This window comes from Trachymyrmex cornetzi, unplaced genomic scaffold (assembly GCF_001594075.2).
Source record: "Trachymyrmex cornetzi isolate Tcor2-1 unplaced genomic scaffold, Tcor1.1 scaffold1575, whole genome shotgun sequence".
NCBI classification, from domain to species: Eukaryota; Metazoa; Arthropoda; class Insecta; order Hymenoptera; family Formicidae; genus Trachymyrmex; species Trachymyrmex cornetzi.
This window is the reverse complement of record NW_017296174.1, coordinates 222574-243287: the sequence shown is the minus strand read 5'-3', so window position 1 is coordinate 243287 and position 20714 is coordinate 222574. Positions and strand designations below refer to the sequence as shown.

Genomic DNA, 20714 nt, shown 5'->3' with positions numbered 1-20714 from the left:
TTTACGTCACTAGAACCAGTGATATCAGACTGCAACCGCAACCATATGCTAACAGCATATAGAAACACTATGCGATTGACCATCGAACATAGTTACGATTAAATAGAAACATTAAACAGAAAGTGTAAGTCATTAACTTTATAATTTTGAGCGTATGCAACTTTCTTAATACATATAAATAAACAATATGTTAATAGATTTCCCTAATTATCTTACGCATATTTTACGGCAATTCCACTTTTCCAACGATAGCATTGCAAATCTATATGCATATGGATACATATTATATGTTTCATTAAGAGATTAATTTTTTTGCTCTTAGAAAATAGAGCTGCAAGAAGAATAACACGTATATTAAACATTCCACAAACATTTTTTAATTTTATAATTTCGAAAAATCGTAATTAAAAAATTAATATGACGCACGTGGACATAGTTAAATAAAAAAATTAATAGCTGTTTATATAGTTTTAAAAATATTTTCAAAAAATTCTAAACTTTTGAAATCAGTTGAATTATTAAACATTTCTTTCTTGAATAAAAATAAATAAAATAGTAACATTTTTTTTAGTGGGCTCCAAGAATAAATTTGAGGGTGTCTCTACATAATTCACAAATCGCAAAACATAGTTCGCAAATATTGACGCAGAATGATGATCATCATACGCAAGATACACACAGATGGAAACCAACCGCACACAATGAAAAAAACAAAATTTCATTCTGCGTTTGCGTTTGCGAATTACGTTTTGCAATTAACGAATTATGTAGAGGCACAAAGTAAAACGCCTATATGACCCTTTACGGTGCGTAAACTAAATATTCATAATGCAATAAATACAATTCGTAAAATGTATCTATGCGAATTATATCTATCGCGTTATGAATATTTAATTTACGCATTAACATCTATGAAGACCCAATCAGAAATGATAATGGAATCGACATCGAATCGACGTCGATTTGATGTTTTTGACGTCGTTCGATGTCGAATCAACGCCGATTCGATGTCGATTCCATTATCATTTCTGACTAGGGATTCACATAGATATTTTATTTTATTTGTATTAGATTTCCTTCCTGTTTTCACATATTCATTCGAGCGAAGTCGGTCGGGGCGCAATCGACCTCGGTTGCTTCACCATGCGTGCAACGCGGAAAACGAAAGGGAAGATGATTTTTCACCGATGCCGAATTATACCATTCGGCGATCGGTGAGATTTGTGGGGAAAGGGAAGAATTTCCTGGAAGCGTGTCTTCACGGTGGCTGGACACGCACTTCGCAATTCTTTTCCCGTCCCTCCCGCCATCACCCACACCATGGTACCGTCATCTTCTCCCCTCAAGTTTGTACAGGCCACCACGCTTTTGCGAACAGCTTCTTCAGTGCATTTAGTACGTAACGAGATCACGAAAAGCTGTACTCGTGACCGGAGAGACGTTGAAAAAGATAAGGCGTGTGTGCGCGCGCACACGTGACCCCATAAAAAAAATATATTATTCGTTTTGTGTGTAAGAATTGAGTGCAAATAATTTATAAGAGTCAAATTTGGTTTTTTTGGTGGATTTTTTTCTGAAAAACATTAAAGTTCTTCAGAAGCAAGACGCTGATTTGGCGAATACTGCTGATATAGAAGGTAAATGAAAGTTTGTAAACAAAGGTTTAAAGATTGACATTATTTGGAACTTTTATTAAATAAATGTTTATGGAACAATAACAAGATTAATGCACAATTTTGTTAATCACTTCAAAATAAATTTCTTTTTTTATAGAAATTTATTTTAGTCGACATATTTTTTAATTCAGTGCTGTTCAAGACTTGTATTTCTAACTATAATTGACTTAATGTGTGTCGATGTTCACATCTACTGCCCTCCTTGTTTCACGTCCAAGAAAAAGGGAGGCAATAGGCATGAACATTGATACATATCAATACTCACAATTTAATAATCTTGATAACATGATATAAAAATAAAAAGCTTTTGTGGAAATAGCTAATTTTTCATATACATATTTAAAAAATTATGATATATGAAACAACATTTTAGAAAACATTGGAAATCTTATTTAAAACAGATTGCCAAAAATCTACTGCTCGATATTTATTAATGTTCTGGTACTATGAACAATTTATGATACACAAACAGTACAGTCTTCCTTATACAGTTGCATAATGACGTAAAATTAGCATTTGCGATAGAAAATGAGATGTACGCTTGAGGTCACTGACGGCGAAATATCAAGGAAGTGAGTATCACTTTCACTAAAATTGCATCCATACTTCTTTGAGGCCAAACAAACGCTGTTGTTTGATCAAAATTCAGCTCATTATAATGAATGTAATGGAATTGAAAGATAATTGATTGTGCGAGTTATAAAGAGAAACCAGTCGCAGTATTTATCAACATTTTATCTTTAATAATCCAGACAATATAAAGTTCAAAATCAAGATATAAGTCTTTTAGACGTCTTTAAGATGCCTTTTACAAAAGTGTCTTTGAGATATCTTATGTCTCATTTTCGGACATATGTATTGTTTGGGTAATAATATTGTAAAAAAAAGAATGTAGTACTAATATAATAACTTTATTAACTATAAAGTATACAAATAAGTATAAATATAATAGAGTACTAACATAGAACATATACAATAATGTACATAAAGACGAAGCGATATCATTAACGCGTTGCTTTAGTACTTAAGAGACTTTGAAGAACTTTTTTAATAAGATACGTAACCATTAATATACATACATATGTAAACAAAATCGCAGAAAACGGCAATACGAATAGTATGCAAGGAATTACTTAAATAAAAAGAGATTATTATCCGAGAACTATTATCCAAGAGAAGAAAAAGAGCATGGCTAAAAAGTAACGGGTACAATAAATGATGTGCTCTGTTAATTAAGCACGTGCCTCATTCTGCATAATTATAATTTTATTGCTGCCTCTAAGTAATCAATTTCAACGTATATTACGAGTTTATTTATACTAGTCTATTTATATGATGATGAAATCTTGCCCTAGTGAAAATCTTTCTCATAATTTTTATATGAATTGAAACATTTTTCAGAAATATTCAGAAAGTTTACATCTTCTCTCAGAATTTTTCATATAAGTGAATTCTGAAATATTCTGAAATTTCTCATCCCATAATTTTAAAAAAATATTTTAAAATTTTTTAGATTTTATAACATTTCATCAAACATTATACTTACAAAAAATCTTAGAAATCTTACGATATTTCATAATTAACATATATGAAAAATTCTAAGAAAAGATGTAGATTTTCTGAGAAGTGTTCCAATTCGTATAAAAAATGTGAGAAAGTTATAAAATTATATAGAATTTTAAATTCTGAAAAATTAAATAGATATTGTGAAAAATTATATAAAAAATTATGAGAAAAATTGGGCGTAAACTAATTAAAGGGGGGGGGGGGCAAATTCCAAGATCTATGTCTGTTTGTACCAATAAAGATTAACTATTTTTAATTTTGTTTTATTTTTTCTTACCTAAAGAACTGAAAATATCTTTCTAAGAATTAAAAAAAGATAAAAAGTAAGTTGAAGAGAATAAAGTTAATCTACATTGGTGGAAACGGTCGTTAGCAGCTTAGATCATTAATTCAAAATTTCGTAGATTTGTTCTGCCAATCTCGATATTTAAATGCAAAAGCCCCCATTTTTGTTTTAGAACGCATAATATTTTTACAACAATTAATTGTATTATTTAAGTTCAATTTCTTCAATTCTACGAAAGTGTCTTGAGATGCGGAAACAGATATATCAAGGCAGATCTTTTTGTTAACGCAACACGTACAATGCAACTTAGATTCGTTTTATCGTGGATCGCGCTATATCGACATTATTCACGTACGAATGGTTTTTCAGGCCGCCCGATTGTTTCATTCTAAAGGCTGGCATATTACGAAATCTGCGTTTTTCTGCATGACAGGATGTTTGGTGAACGCTATTAACGCATACGTGTTTGCGTAAATTGCTAGTTATTTTTTTCCTTGCGATAATAATTACGCAAAATATTACCTCAAAATATTATGCAATAGTAACAAGCAGATAATGTGCAGCAGAGAATGAAAAACAAATGCTATGTCTTAACTTAATTTCACATATGTGTGTACATGTATATTTGTATATAATTATATATATATGTATATTACAATACATACAATTACAAGTACATGTATATTTGTATATAATTATATATATATGTATATTACAATACATACAATTATACCTGATATTATACGAGTACATACCTGATTTATATTTTTTGTCACTTTGTCAGCATGTAATAATGTTATCTAACAAAATACTTTACAGTTTACTCAAATTTAAGTACCACAATGTCTCTAAACTTTCTCTGTCTTTAAAGTGCAAATTTTTAATCTTAATCCGATTCACCCTCCACTTTTATTCATCGGTCATCACTTTATACATCAGAAGCGCGCTCGCGCGACGACAATTATTACGGACAATGATTGTCCTAGCGGTCTTTAACTTCGCTTACGGTACGAGACATCAATTTTGTCGTCTGCGACCGTGACGTGTGTACACGCGTACACAGTGCGTGGCATCACGCTCAGGATACAGAGGCGTACCGTGACATCCAAGGGCTTTTAACGTCTAAAATCCTATCAATCAGTAGTTGTTTCACGAGCGAGATTTCTAATTTTAACCACGCATTCGTTATCTCGCAGAAACACTACGTAACTCCTGAGATGTTGAAATGCGACGTTGCTGTTATCATTTAATGAATGTTTTAGCAACAAATCGCATTTAGTGCGTAGATGTAAAAACGACTTTGTAACTCGTAACAGACCTGAAGGAGATTAAACATCCTCAATCAGAAAGATTTTATTCTAATCATCAACTTGTGTAAAAATATTCTAATTAAAGAGCTACATTCACATATTTTCTAATGTTAGATTTTTTATCCTTCAAAATCCATATTCGTTCGTTCACGTGCAAATGCACGTGTATTTCAGAAAATGCGGAACTGGTACTCGCGATCGTAAACTACGGTCCCAATGCGCGATGGTCAGGTCGTCGCAGGGCGGTGGGCTCTTGATAATCGGCTGGCTCCTGGCACTCCGTTCTATCGGTGCCAGCGCCCAGTTAGATCCAGATTACGGATGTCCGCTTCAAGAAAGGATATTGCCATGCAGATGCTCCATACGCGATATGGAGGTTCAGATATGGCAAGTTTACATGATCAGATATGTAATCCCGAGAATTACATAAACAATTTTGAACGCTATAAATTCGCACAGGTGTAGCCACAGCGAGTTACCAAAGGTACTGGAAGGTCTGCAGGCAGTGAGCCACTATATGGACCGACCGGTAGATGAGCTGATTCTAGAAAACAACAATCTACCCAGTTTACCTGGCAAGGTGTTCGCAACTTTACGAGTTCTACGCTTGATGCTGCGAAACAATCGTCTTGAAAGGGTATCCTCCGGCTGGCTGGAAGGCCTACACGACTCCTTGCTAGAACTATTTATCGTTGAGCCCGATCTGCGATCTCTACCTGTGGACAGTCTGGAGAACCTGCAGGGTGTCGAGGCGGTGACACTGCAGAGTCGCGTGATGAAGCGACTACCGAGATTTTCCGGTCTGCCGAAGCTAAGGTATCTTCAGATCAATTCTCCGGCCTTGCTAGAACTCGTCCCAAGGAATTTCCGAGACATTCCCAACTTGGAACAGTTACACGTGCTGGGTAGTCCTAGACTAACTAGACTGGAGGCTGGACTTCTTCGAAGTCTACCTCGATTAGAATTGATTAACATCACTGATTCTGGAATCCATTGGATTCATCCACGAGCCATGATTAATCTACCAGAGCTCAAGGAGATCTCATTGGTTGGAAACGCCATAATCGACGCCGGTATGGTCGGTCGTGCGTGTATGGATCTTCCTTCGCTGTCAGTGATACGTCTGGATCGAAATCGCATCAATCGCTTGGGCGAAGGCTCTTTTGTCGATCTTGCCGTTTTATCGCGCCTCTATCTGTCGCGCAATCACATCACCGAAATATTCGCCGGTGCTTTCCAGGGAGTACCAGCCCTCAAGTCCATGGACCTGAATCATAATCTAATTTATCGCATTCATCCGGAATTCTTTCCGCAACGAATAGGAAACGCGTTGGAAGAGATATGGTTGATCAATAATGACCTTAGTCATGTAGCGGAGATACGATCAGTGCTTGAGGCTCTGCCAAGGCTGAAGTTCCTAGACGCCAGTCATAATCAGTTGGAGGAAATACCCTTCGGTGCTTTAAGAGGCCATCCCACTTTGGAAAGACTCCATCTAAATCATAACAGGCTGGCATTTTTGCAAAGAGAAACGTTTACGGCGATGCCAGCGCTGAGGGAACTCAGGCTGAAGAACAATTCCCTGTCGAATCTGTTGGAAGCTCCCTTCTGGAATTTGCCAGCATTAAAAGTAAAGTGTCTGTTAATTCTTTAAATATTATTCATGAATTTTATGCAATTATTTATTATTCTTTAGTAATTTATTAATTTCGAATTTAGCTTTGATTCTCTTTTAATCCTTGAATGCTTTTTTAATATAGGATACCCGGCTTTTTTTTCGATATTTTTCCAATGCTTATATATGATTGTTTTTAAAATAAAGATACATTATACATTTGCTTGATAACGTTAAATTCTTTAATATCTGATGTTTTTAACCCATTAAGGATCAAGACAAATTTTTTTTTCTCAAAATTTAAAATCATTTTAATGGCAATTTTGCGACCATTGGTCCAAAGCAATATAAAAAGTTGACCTATTTTTTTTGGTCGAAAAATCGACCAGCGGTCTTTAATGGGTTAAAAAAAATTTATAATATGTTTATTTTATAAAAATTATAAGCAATCAAATTAGGCTGATACCGTACTATAATGTCAATCTATCGATGTCTATGTAACCGGTTACGGTAATTTCAGGGCCTGGATTTATCGGAGAATTATTTTCGTCACATAGAACCACGCCTGTTTGCTAATCTACCAAATCTCAGGCGACTTGATCTTAGTGGTAACGCTATAGGACTCATCGAACCCGAATCTTTTCTGGGCACACCGGCACTGGAGCACGTCAATGTTTCCGGGAACGCCTTATCCGTCATTCATCCTTTAATCTTCCGACACCTGACAAACTTATACGAGTTGGACATCGGTTTGAATCGTATGCTAGAAGTAGTCCCTGGTCTGCCGAAAGACATCGAACATCTTCACATGCAAAAGAATCGTATTGTCGCTCTACCAACCGCGTCCTCTCAGGATTTAGTTCTAACTGCTCTACGATCGTTGGATTTAAGCTCGAATGGGATTGACAGAATTCCATCTGGTACTCTGGCTGACTTACCGAACTTGAAAAAATTGAATCTAAGCTACAACGCTTTAAGACTTTTAGACGACGGCGTTTTTGACGGACTCATGGGATTGGAACAGCTAGACTTAAGATGCAACCGGCTGGTCACGTTACACGGTCGAAGTTTCCGACCATTAAAGTCGTTAATGGATGTGAATCTTCGGGGCAATCGAGTAGAGGTTTTGCGACCAGATATTTTTCAAGAGAACACGAGACTGCAAAGAATTGATTTGAGCAGAAATAATCTTGCACAAATTCCTCATGCCACCTTTACTAATACCAGGTAAGAAAATCAACAATTTTAATGATATGATCTTTATAATATATCCCAGTCAGAAATGACAATGAAATCGACATCGATTTCTCTCACTGAGATATCTGATAAAATATTCCTATAGATGCATAATATTATTTAACTAAAATGCTCATTTAATATTCTAAGAATATGCTTAAAATATTAAATAATAATTATGCGCTTATAGGGATATATTTGAGCTTATTACTGAATGTGATATCTATAGTAATATGATATGTTCTTCTTGTTTTCATGTACAGGATGACAAAAAAATTTATGTGATAAAGTTTTGTGTGTTTATTAAATTTACTCAGATAGCAAGCTAATATTAGTTTTAATATCAAAATGACAATAAATGATATCAGCTTATTACTTAAGTAGTAGTGTATATATTTAAGATTTTTTTGTAAATATATACGTGTGTTATTAATGATTTGACAAACACATTTGTGACCAAACTTTTTTATCACCCTTTATATGTATTAAATAATTAAATCATGTGCATAAAAAATATCAAAATTCGTTTTTAACTACCAAAATTTAATGTATCACGTTTATGATAATAGAATCAATTTTCCCTTCTTTTACATTACCTCGCAGTTTCGTATTATAGTGGAAAAATAGTTTCACTCGTGGTTACTTGGTTGCATCACTCTTTTGGTACCTAGAAAGTTCTTCGTGCACACGCTAATATCTCTTTCTCGACTGTATAGCATCGGCCTGGCGTGTCGACTAATTTGACAGTAATTTGACACTGAATTTTATACGCAATTTTATTTAATCTCATCCATCAAGTTTAACACGTCGATCACGAAAGTATTCCAAAAGATATGAATTAATCTAATGCAAAAAATATATGCTGAGATTTAATTAAACCTAAATTTAAAATGCAAATTAGGCATTTTCTAATGATGATTAATGACATCATAATTTTCTCCTAGATTTAGCAGATCTATTAATATCCAAGAGAGAGAGATAGCCATGTTATATACATGATAGGTATAAATAAATCTACGATTAAACTTGAATTGATAAATCCGTAATAAATAATTCAAATACTTTCGTTTAAAACACTATAAATAACGTCATAAAAGAAATTAAAAGAATGTTCCAATCTTTCGTACGTCTTCAAATTTTTGGTTTCTCACTTTGAGAAGAAAGATTTGTTTAAACATTCCACTTCCAAAATGGTAACATCAATGTCATTTATAGAGACCTTCGTGAACTGTACGCGTCGCACAATACTTTGACCGAGTTACCCGGATCGTTGCACGGGTTAACAGCTCTACGGGTCCTCGACTTGAGCTTCAACAAGCTGAACATCCTATCTCCGGAAACGCTAAGCAGTCTATCGTCCTTGTTGGAGTTGAAACTGGTTAGAAATCATATACGTGAATTGCGGGAAGGTGCGTTCGATGGATTACCACGACTATCCTTGATCGATCTCGAAAACAATGATCTCAGGATGATCGAGAGAAACGCGATCAGAGCGTTACCGGAGTTGCAGGCCGTCCGACTCGGCAGGAATCGATTACAGGTAATAATATAGTTTCACGGTCATCCACAATTGTAGAATAATAAGTCATTTCAAATTAGTATTAAAGATGCTTTAAACTTTAGACAAAACATCTTTGTTGTACATTTTATCAAATACGAGTGGAGAGTTTCAAAAGCTGTTATAATACAAAAATTTCAGAATGTATCGAAAATTCATACTATATGTTATTTAATTTTTATATTGAATATGTTTTATAAATATATTAAACTAATAAATGGAGATCCAATGTAATGTATATGATTTTGTAGTCCATCCCCAGTGGCGCTTTCACCGAATTACCGCTGCTACAGAGCGCGGAACTTCAGCAGAATCTGATCCAGGAAATCGCTAGTAATGCCTTCATTAACGTGCCACACTTACTTTTCCTTAATCTAAGTCACAATCACCTGCCGGACTTGGAATATGTCGGTCTGGGGAGCCTTCACTCGTTAGAGGTTCTTGATCTCAGTTACAATCGATTATCCAGAGTTTCTAGCGACAGTCTAGCAGCTATGGAGTGGCTGGTGGAACTAAAGGTATTCAAAGCGAAAATTTCAGAATTTTATGAGGTTTTAAAAGAATATTATGCGTAATTTCATGTCATTTAAGTATTTTTTGCATCGTGATTAGAAATTTAAAACAACTACAGTACAATTTATGAACATTTTATCCGAATTAATTTGCAAAATATATCTCGTATAAAACAACGAGAGTCTTCGCTAATAAAGAAGAATACTTTCTCGTCGAGAGTGAAACTCCTGCGTGAACCGTGGTGCGAGACGGGCCGTTCTGCTGACGGAGCAATTATTCGTATACCTGCATCGTTAATTAAGGAGATAGCTAAGCCACTTTACATAGCCGCCTTACAGCTGTTCTCCTTACTGTTTACAGATGGACAACAATCGGATTTGCGCCGTGCACGGTTCACCTTTCGATGATATGCCCAGATTGCGGGTATTGAGTCTGCGAAGTAATCGGATGACTGCGGTCTCCGAAAACACTTTCAAAAGGCTGCGATCGAACATCGCTGTCTTAGATATCGACGGTAATTTTCATATAAAATATGGATATATTTTATATAAAATTATGTATATTTATGAATATGTATGTAAAAATTTTTTGGCGAGTAGTATTCATTCTTTTTTTTATACGAGTTACATATATCATTATGGTTCCTTTCGTGGAACACAAACTAATAGTAATATTACATCATTATAATTTCCCAGTTAATAATATGAATGTACCTAACGTAAGTATATATGTAATATTGTATACAACAGTTACATTATTGAGTAGGAAATTATAATATTGATGTAATATTATTATGAATTTGTTTCTGCGGGTTGCAATTAATTAATACCTTTTAATTAACATGAATTAAAATAGATCTTATAGACCTAGCATCAGTAACTGTTGCAGATTTTTGCGACAACTCCGAAGAATTAAATCAATTGACGTCAAGATGAAATTCACGTTAATTTCCATTATTAAAATCATCTCTTGATAATTGCAAAAGTAAAATTTTTTATATTTATATTTTCTCTTATTTCTGAGAAAGGAAATCCATTATCCTGTTCTTGCGGCATGCTTTGGCTGCGAGGATGGCTACAGCAAGCTTCCACAGAGGGTCCTAGATGCGCTGACGGCTCTCTTTTCAAAGAACTCAGATTATCGCGACAGGATTGCCAGCGTGAGAGATATGTGGAACCGATTCATCCAGGATGCGAGGCTGAAATGATTAATGTTGCAACTCCTTCAGTTTCTTCATCTGGTAAATAATTACGAATGATCCAAATAAAATAAATTAATTAAGCCTATTAAAAAACATAAACTTTTTATCACTGGTGAATTATTATTTTTTAAATTATTTTTTATTTTTTATAAGAAAATCTTTCAAAAGTACATGGCACCTGAATTATATATAATTGGAATTTAGAAATCTAAAACAAATAATTCCAGCAAACAAATTATATTATATTATTGTTTATTAAACTACATTAAAAATTGCCAGCATTTGGGATTACAGAGACAATACCATTGTGGATGAATCTAAAGGATTCTTCGACGCAAAAGCCTTCCGTTTCCCAGGACTCTGATTACTTGTACCAATACATAGATTATCAGGACATGAACGAAAACGATACAAGTACGTTGCTGTCCAGCGTGTCTACTACTATTAGTGCACCTACCCAGACAGTGAAGATCATTCATCCATCACCGCAGAAGCCTCAAGCACAGAAGAACACCACGTCATCAATAAAGAAAAATCCTGTGCCACCGTCACCCAGTAGCTCCGGCTTCAGCTTTTTCGGTCTACCACTCAGTCTACCGAATTTGAACTTCAATTTGTGGAGGCATTCAGCTAGAAAGGCAGAGAGAAAGGAATCTTCATCGGAATCATCGTCGTCGTCGGATAGACCCGGCCGAGGACGTTACAGGTCTTTTCCGCCCACAGAACCAGAAATTCATAGAGGTGGTTTCGTGCCTCTGCCACGCGGCCAAAGTGGATTCGTGCCGATCGCCGATCCTAGATTGACGTATGAGAAACACACAAAGCATGAAAATACTTCGAGAGCGTTGAATGTAAGCAATACATCGCTGCAGGAACGTTCTGTTCTTCGAAAAAGCGGAAATAGCACCGTGACCAAGGTGGAGAAAATTGTCCCCAGGACCGAGAAACCGCGGACAAGCTTCCGAGAAAGAGAAGACCTACCCACTACATCGACAGTCATTCGATCAACAAGTTTTGAATCTCGCAAAATTTTGTCCAACGTCAATAGAACTAGGTGGATAATTATTCTTTTTTTTTCGATGCAATCCTCTAAATTTCCCTAAAATCCCAGCAAATACAGCCTGAGATAAGACATATTCTCCAAATTCTTTAATTAAGACAAACATTTTTTTTATAATCCTAATAGGAAATAAAGCCTATATATAATTTATTTTTATTTAATTAAAACGATTTAGAGATTAAAAAATGGTATTTTAAACTGTTTTAAATTTAATGCTGTTATATCGATACTTACATACGGCTAATCCTTTTTTTTAAGCCTTAATGCATCAAACGCAGTGAAAAATAGCGTGCCAATAATCGTAGAGGAAGACTCATCACAAGAAGCTCATGAAACATCAGTTTCCACCGAAATTTATGATGGTGAAAGTTTAGAAGTAAATACGGAAGACATTAAATTCATAGAGAAGCCGCAGATGGAAGTCGCTAACAGAATAGTTTGGACCACACCAAAATCAGTAACAACGGAAGCAAAAAAAGTTACAATTACTAAGGAAACTGTAACCGCAGCGGTGCAGGTAATACCGTCAAAAGAAGACGGATCTAAAGATTGGAATTTAGAAATATCTAAACATGAAAGTGATCCAACTGTTTTAAACAGTACAGTTGACTCCCGTGAGAAACTAGGTAAGTTTATATTTGAATAAAATATTTAATAATAAAATTTAATTTTAAAATGTTCTATATGCTCACATTTTATTATGAAATTTCTTCACCCTCGTTGTCAGATAGGTAATTAAGTTCCTGTTAAAGTAAACTCTATTTTTAATTAATTGAAAGCCGATCTCACTATTGGTTTAACTGTTAAAGTTTAATTTGTTAAGAAAGTTAAATCTTTCGTTATTAAAACATCTAACAAAAATATTATTTTATTTACTGCAGACTATTTGGATATTGTGACAGAAACGGATGCAGAACCGATTTCGCACTTCTCAGCACCCTTAACGTCCTCTACATCGAATCCACGGCCCAAAGAAACAACTGTGACTTCTCGAGGAACGGAGGCATCTGCTTTGTCCGCGCTTCTGATTCCAGGGGGACAAGTACCGTCTTTAGGATCCGTAAATTTACGTCCGCTTGGTAGATCTACGATAACCAAGGTCGCCTCACCGTATATTAGCTACAGTACCGAACAATCCAGAGAGAAACAGAAGTCGATCGCCAGCGCTATTCAGAGAAGCGAGATAGACGAGACGACGACCGAAAATCAGAACGATGTGTCCATCATCAACGATGAAGCCAAAATGATAGACGACAATCCTTTCAATTGGTACTTCCAACATTATAATGATACAAATGTGGGGCCTTACGTAGGCATAGTTTATGGTAGTGCTGCGAAGATCGATGCCTATCGATGGTTTCTTTTGCTTGTGGTTTTCAGTATTCTCATATAAAAAGATTTGGAGATTAGATCATTTTTTCACAGACAGATTAATCGCTGTATCATATAAAATAAAATATGCTATAACATTTGTTAATAAATGCTGTGGTGAATGTTCCAAATCATAAATCATACATGTACAATCATATTATGTATACAATGCAAGAAATTTGCAAACATCTATATTCCGCCCGAAACATGTACAAGAATTAAAGATCATGCGTATACATATCTGCTTTTTTTGTATAGATATTCTTTTGATAAAGAGTATAAATAGAAAATGTTTCAATATCAATGATAAATTAATAAAACGATATATATATAAGTAAAAGATTATTTTTATTAATGTAATATTTTCTCTTAATAGAATGACTTGCATTTCCTAAAAATACATAATCCATATCTATCACACATATTAATTGAAACTTAAATTTTAAGCGATACGCTTAAAGCAATTAAAAAAAACACATCGACTGCTTGTTGCTTGTTGATTGATGGATGAAATTGAGAGAAAATAAATAATTGTGCTTCGTATAGAATACTATCGTTTATATTAACGGATTGTTAATTAAAACACTGAAAATATTGTAAAGATTACAATATTTTGTAAAAATGTCTTAATCCTAAATTTTTCGATATATTTACTACATCATTCGTTAGATTCAAAATACAGAAGTGTTGAGTTATTATTTTTCTCTTGCGCCTAATATATTAAAAACTCACAAAATTATATCAGAACAATTCAGGAATCAATTTGCTGTTTCTAATACATATTTAAATTTTCATTTTTTTGTAAGTAGGATATCATTCTGTACAAATAGTGAACAGACTTGACTATTACACACAAAGTCATTAATTGTCCTCAACTTTAACAGTCTCGACTGAGCAAGCTCAGAAATTCCCTGATCACTGGCTTTTAGCTTTCGCCTTTTCCTCACCTTTCTTCTCCTCTTCTTTCTTTTCTTCCTTCTTAGTATCCTTCTTTCCATCTGTTTCTTTTTTTTCAGCGTCACGATTGGTTAGCTTATTATTAATTAAATTGTGCAATGCAACTATAGACCTAACTAATGCTGCTAGATATACAACCAGCATTTGATCATTTGTCTTTACATATAATGAATCGACGAAGCTACTTTGAGTCATATCTGGTAATAAATTAAAGATATCTTGAAGCTGATAAACAATTTGATGATTTATAGGTAACTTTCCATTGCCAACCTAGAAAACAATTATTTGAATAAACCTTTTGACAATATTAATATAAAAAATAAAGATACCTTTTCATGCTGACGCTCAACGCTTATTTTTAGCTTCAAAATAGGTCACGTGATCGAAATCAACGCTTGATAGTCAATTTTTATCACATGATCTGTTTTGACGCTAAAAATAAGCATTAAGCATCAGCATGAAAAAGCATCTTAATTTCTATTAAAGATAAGAGTATATACCTGAAGCAGATAATCTCTAATTTCCCGAATTTGTTCATGAAGTCCTTTCAAGCCAAGTAATTGATTTGTGATTCTTTGACTGAGGGTACCAACTGTAGTATCTTTGATATCTCGCAATAAATGCTCCACTCCTACCTCTTCTGCTTCTTCAGCTCCAATTTCGCTTGGAATATGCTCGAAAGTTTTGGAGGTAGGAGAACCATCCTACAAATAAAATTCTCGTTACACGTTTATTTTTTTTAACAGACAGCAGATAATATATATAAACATACATCATGTACTTCTTCAACTGCTTGATACGCCTCGGTAGGAAGTCCAAGATCTTTTGGTTTGGCATCGATAATCACCAAAACCGAATTAGGACAATATCTTCTTATTAGTTCGTTGATAGCAACGTCATTTTGATGTAGCTTAGGCCCAGTGTGATACCAGCCTACTACCTTCTCACGAGCTAAGAGTCAACATAAAATATCACAATCAGAACTTTTGCTCCAAGTAAAACCTACAAGATTTGTACGAACTATACATAGATCTTTACCATTAACCTTCTTGAACATTCCGTACATATTTTCAAGGTAATCATGGTCAAGGAACCATACACTTTTGTCCTTGTCATCCTCATCAAAGGGTACTGAAACATACGTTTAACTCTTTATATTGCAATTAGCTCCAAAGATAAGATACATTTATTTTGTGTGCCTTTAGACGCATTAATGAAAGCAGAACAGCTTGACTTCAAATACGAACGATTTAAGAAACATCGTAACGTGTTTACGCATCCTAACCTGCAAAGCTGTTCGACACGTCCAAGATTCCCTTGGCTCTCCAGCAGCCTAGGAGTACACCGACCACTCTTTTTTGGTTTCCGATTTTTCCCATGCGATTAAAATGATCCACCACGCTTAATAGCACCAGTGGATGGACCACAACCTTCGTTGTCACAACCTCTTGACTCGGCATTTTTGGACAACGCAACGACGTATACCGCTATAATCTATACTACTGCTGACACTACTCCAACTCCATTACTCCAGCAGAAGCAGCCACTGCCAGCCGCCACTGTCGCCACTGATCACGGTCATTCGGAAATAACAAGAATGGCGTGTTGTATGTCAAGTAATGTCAAGCTCACTGAAGCGCCATACGCAGACAAGAGAAAAAAACGCCAATATTTATATTTTGTATGATATAAAATAATTGAAGGTAATTCTACATTTTAAAAGTGAAATATTACGTTATATCTATATTGTTTTCCATTATAAATAATGGTTATTTCCTATTTGGTTTAGTGGACGAGGATGATGTGCTTTTCACGATTCATCCAAGTGAAGTTGGCTAGCTTGATTGAAAAAACAACGTTGGACGCATCGACTACAGTGGTTTTGTTGGTTAGAAGCGACTACAGATTTTAACGTAAAAGTACTTCAATTAAAAAGGTAATACGTTTGTTTCCAGTATCAGAAGTATGTCTAATCAAAATAGTTTGCATGACGTTCATATTATTTTGAAAACAATTCGTGATGATAGAAATCCAACATGTCAAGTATGTCAAAGTGCATGTATGTGTACTTCTGCACCGAACTGCACTGAATTAATTCACTGCGAGCGCCAACTTGAAAGATGTAAACAAAATGCGCGAGATCAGGAGGAAAATAAAATTATGTAACAAATAATAAAATGAGAATCTTATTCTAATATAATTTGATTAAATCTTTGATTAATTTCTGATGAAAAAAATTTTTATACCATAACATTTTTAAGAATTTTTCATATTTTAAATTTATAAAGATTTCTTAAAAATACCTTAAACTTTTTAAGATGTAAATCCAGACAAATTTATTCTTAAAAAGATGTAAATCCAGTCAATATTTCCCAATCAGCATACAATATTTAAAAAATATTTTTTAAATATTTATTAAATATTTTTACATTAAATAAATATTTGAAAAACGTTTTAAAAACATTGTTTGCTGATTGGGTTATAAACATACGAACTCAATAAACAAGAATGGATTTAAATTGATTGAAATAGATTCTCAACATTTCTAAAGTGTTCCAATTCGTGTTAAAAAATTGGAGAAATTTTCTAAAAAATTATAAAATTATATAAAAGTTTTGAAAAATTTAAAAACCTGAAAATTTATATGAAAAATTCTAAGAAACATTTTGCCAGAAATATTTCTAATTTAGAAGTTAGAAATCCAATATAAAATTTAATATAAAATATTTTGTCTTTTATCAAATTCTGTAAAGAATAGTTGAATTAAAACAGTTAATTAACTTACATTCTTTAAAGCATTCTGAATTATACTAAACGGAAAAATCTTTTTAATTGTACCATTTTGTAATAATTCATCGAGTTTTATATTACAGATAAAGAAATCACAGTTTAAACTACTTTTTATAGAATTTGGTATGATATTGATTTCTATCAATTATGCTATCAATTAGAGGACAAGTTAATCCTACAGTGAGAAAAGATTTTTCTAATATCATAACATTGATTAAAGAAATTTTAAAAAGTTAAAATATACATACTTAACGTGTCTTTTGTTGTAGAATGTCACTACCCATAGTATTTGTGACGGGTAACGCGAAGAAGCTGGAAGAATTCATCGCTATTTTGGGAAAAGACTTTTCTCGACGAATAACGAGCAAGAAAATTGATCTGCCTGAATATCAGGGCGAAGTAGACGATATATGTCAAGACAAATGTCGAGCCGCAGCAAACCTAATGAAAGGCCCAGTGATCATCGAAGATACATGTCTCTGCTTCAACGCACTGAAGGGTCTTCCGGGACCATACATTAAGTGGTTTCTCGAAAAACTAGGACCTGAAGGTCTTCATAGGATGCTCTACGGATTTGAAGACAAATCGGCGGAGGCGGTCTGTACATTCGGTTATTGTTCTGGTGAAGACTCTGAAGTTCATCTATTTCAAGGTCGAACTCAAGGCACCATTGTAAGTCCGCGAGGTTCCAGGGATTTCGGCTGGGATCCTTGTTTTCAACCGCTAGGCTACGACAAGACTTACGCGGAACTGCCGAAAGAAGAGAAGAACAAAATTTCTCATCGTAGCAAGGCAATAGAAAAATTAAAAGATTATTTGTTAAACAATGAGGATATTTAATTTTTACAGTATATAATAAAATTACTGTTATAAAGGAAACTATTATTTTTTCTACACTGGAATGTAAAAAAACACTCTAGGTGATTGTTCTCCGGTTAATTATATTGTTAAGATGTACTTTATAGGTATTTATGTTCTTATGAAATTCGTTTATACTAATTTATTATAACCAAGATAATTTATATTAATGCAATTATGTTTACGATTCTTCTTAATCCTGGAGAGCGGCAAGTACGCGTTGTTTTGTCTTCACTTTGTAATTTACACTGTGACCTATAATGTTAACGTTCGATATCCGTTCAATTTATCAAAGGTGATTCTTTGCCGAAAATAAACATTTCGTCTTGTCACAGCGATAGCCGTTGGGCAGCATATGGAATAATTTGCTGACAACCTTGAAGCTACCATGAGATTAGACTCACTATTGTGAGACTTTCTCACGACCGAGAATCTGATAATTTTAATTTCGATATGTCGCACGAATGTGTTAATCAACAACTTGCAAATCTTACGTGACGCAATAAATTGAAATATGAAATTATATTTCTTTTTAATCATGCGGTGGTTGATATTGTTAATCATGTAAACCGATACTTCTCGTATGCAAGCACTCATGATTAGAACTATAAATCATGTACAATAATAACTAGATTGCCGGATGGATGGGTTACCGCCACTATCTAATTACTTTTTTTTTACCAATAACGCGATTACATGCATTATGTGAATGAGATAGACTATAAATTGGTTACTGTGAGATGGTACCAGTACTAAATGGAATTTAAATATGCCAGTCGAATATTGAACATTCAAAAATGACACTTCTCTAAAATAAAATATAGGAAAAAAATAATTTTGTACACTTTAATTGTATACAAAATTAATAAAAGTATATAACAGTATTACACATAGATTTTATAATGCCATTTAAAAATTTTATTTGATGCAGAGGAAAAGGTCGGTATTTTTAGTTGATTCTTATATTTAAAATTCTTAAGATTCTTATATCTTAAATATAAATTTTAGATATCATGAGTCGAACAGAATTTATCAGAGAGCCGCGTTAGCATCTTAAGACATTACTTAAGACGGCCTTAAAATAAAAACGGACTATGAATACTGGCCTAAGAAAATACATTTGAATTCAATAAGAAGAGAATACTATATTAGATTTATCTTCAGCATAATAAAAATAATCATTATATACTATATAATGATTATTATTATAGTATGTATATATAATTATTGTTTAAAAATATAAAATTATAGATAAAAATAATTATAATAATACAAAATATCTCAGAACTATATCAGATGTTTTTAATGACAAATTTTTTGGCCAATTTAAAGTCAATATTTCCTTATTAAATACTTCAATATTTCCTTAGAAAATATTGAAGTATTTAATAATTTTCAAGATATAAGAAATTGGAAAAGGGACTTATTTCACGAATTAACTTTGAAGAATCAAATAAATACTACAGTCTTCAGTATCATATCAGATGAAGTTTACTTTTCAATACAGTTAACTTTAATTCGATGCATAGTTACAAAATATATGATGCAAAAAATCAGAAAATAATAAATTGTGACTTCTCTCGATATTTTTATACAGGAAAAGTCGAGTCCAAAGAATCTGTCAATCTATCAATAAAAGGACATTCGGTCGTTCAAAAAGACAATCAGTATAACAGCGGGACAACAGATAAATATACATGTTGGTGTATTATTATTACGTAAAACCGCTGGTAAACAGGCAATCATTTTTTGCTTTTTATCAAACTGTCAATGATTATTTAATTTATGCGATCAATGAAAAAATTATTCAATTATCTTTGCAGCTATAATTACTCGTGATTATCTTAATTAATCAAATATATTATAAAAAGACAAGCGAGAAAACTATTAAATAGCTTTGCTGCAACATGAAACGCAAGTAATAAAAGAGAATTTAACTTTAATGATTGATAAACAGAGAAACGAGCGAATTGCTTATTAGTTTCTACTGCAATAAATACATCTTTTGGACATATCTAAGAAAGGGAAGGTTCAAATCTTCCTGAAATTTTTAAAATTTTTCATTATTAATTATAAAAAAGTGCAACTTTTTTTTATTCTTAGTAAATTTTTTATCATCACATAAAATCTATTTTTCTTATCATTATGTTCATGCAAGTCGTGTATATCTGTAACTTCCACTAGTTATAGAGCTTTAACTTTGACAGAGTGCCCGATTTTCATAAGAAAAATTTTCGCAAAGTTTTTAAGTAAAATAGAATATCCACTAAAATATTAATAAGTACTCCATTCACAATTATACATTTCGTTTTTAATACAACTGTATTTTATCAATACTTTTTTCAGGAAAAAAAATAAATGTTATGATTTATAAAACTTACTATTTTTCTTGTTCAAAAGCAGGAACAAGAAGAAGACATTCTATGCTTAAAATATAAAAAAAGCAATTCAATGATGCATAAAAATTGTTGTTTATGTGATAACAAACTTAATAAAAAGCCACTTCCAAAAAAAATCCTAGATACGTCCATGCATTATCTTCTTTATTATGTAAATTTTGTATCTAATATATCCTTTTTATCGTTTCTATGCTAACAATCACAATAGATTTTTTACATAAAATTATAATGCCATTCTTTTAGTGAATTATTTTAAAATTAATAATACGCTTTCTGTATAATCTGCTTATATCGATCTTACCAAATAACTTTTTCTAT

General features: G+C 33.2%; 3 protein-coding genes across 3 annotated transcripts; 2 read left to right on the top strand and 1 right to left on the bottom strand.

Moving 5' to 3' along the window:
* The first annotated feature begins 5058 nt into the window (after nucleotides 1–5058).
* Nucleotides 5059–13589, top strand: atk (artichoke). The gene is given in 9 exon segments (XM_018503501.1): nucleotides 5059–6468; nucleotides 6974–7680; nucleotides 8905–9229; nucleotides 9499–9765; nucleotides 10121–10274; nucleotides 10788–11000; nucleotides 11241–12015; nucleotides 12280–12647; nucleotides 12903–13589. Coding segments are annotated over 9 exon segments (4728 nt in total). The 5' UTR covers nucleotides 5059–5061; the 3' UTR covers nucleotides 13415–13589.
* Nucleotides 13590–14050: 461 nt separating this feature from the next.
* On the bottom strand, nucleotides 14051–15916 carry Rpn8 (regulatory particle non-ATPase 8). The gene is made up of 5 exons (XM_018503491.1): nucleotides 15635–15916; nucleotides 15388–15480; nucleotides 15122–15300; nucleotides 14850–15053; nucleotides 14051–14619 (listed from the first exon to the last, which is right to left on the bottom strand). Exons 1-5 carry the CDS (start codon nucleotides 15807–15809, stop codon nucleotides 14308–14310), a joined length of 963 nt encoding a protein of 320 aa, XP_018358993.1. The 5' UTR covers nucleotides 15810–15916; the 3' UTR covers nucleotides 14051–14307.
* Nucleotides 15917–16025: 109 nt separating this feature from the next.
* LOC108758500 (inosine triphosphate pyrophosphatase) lies at nucleotides 16026–17979 on the top strand. Its single transcript, XM_018503496.1, has 3 exons — nucleotides 16026–16052; nucleotides 16139–16285; nucleotides 17409–17979. Exon 3 carries the CDS (start codon nucleotides 17410–17412, stop codon nucleotides 17977–17979), a length of 570 nt encoding a protein of 189 aa, XP_018358998.1. The 5' UTR covers nucleotides 16026–16052; nucleotides 16139–16285; nucleotide 17409.
* The last annotated feature ends 2735 nt before the right edge of the window (nucleotides 17980–20714 follow it).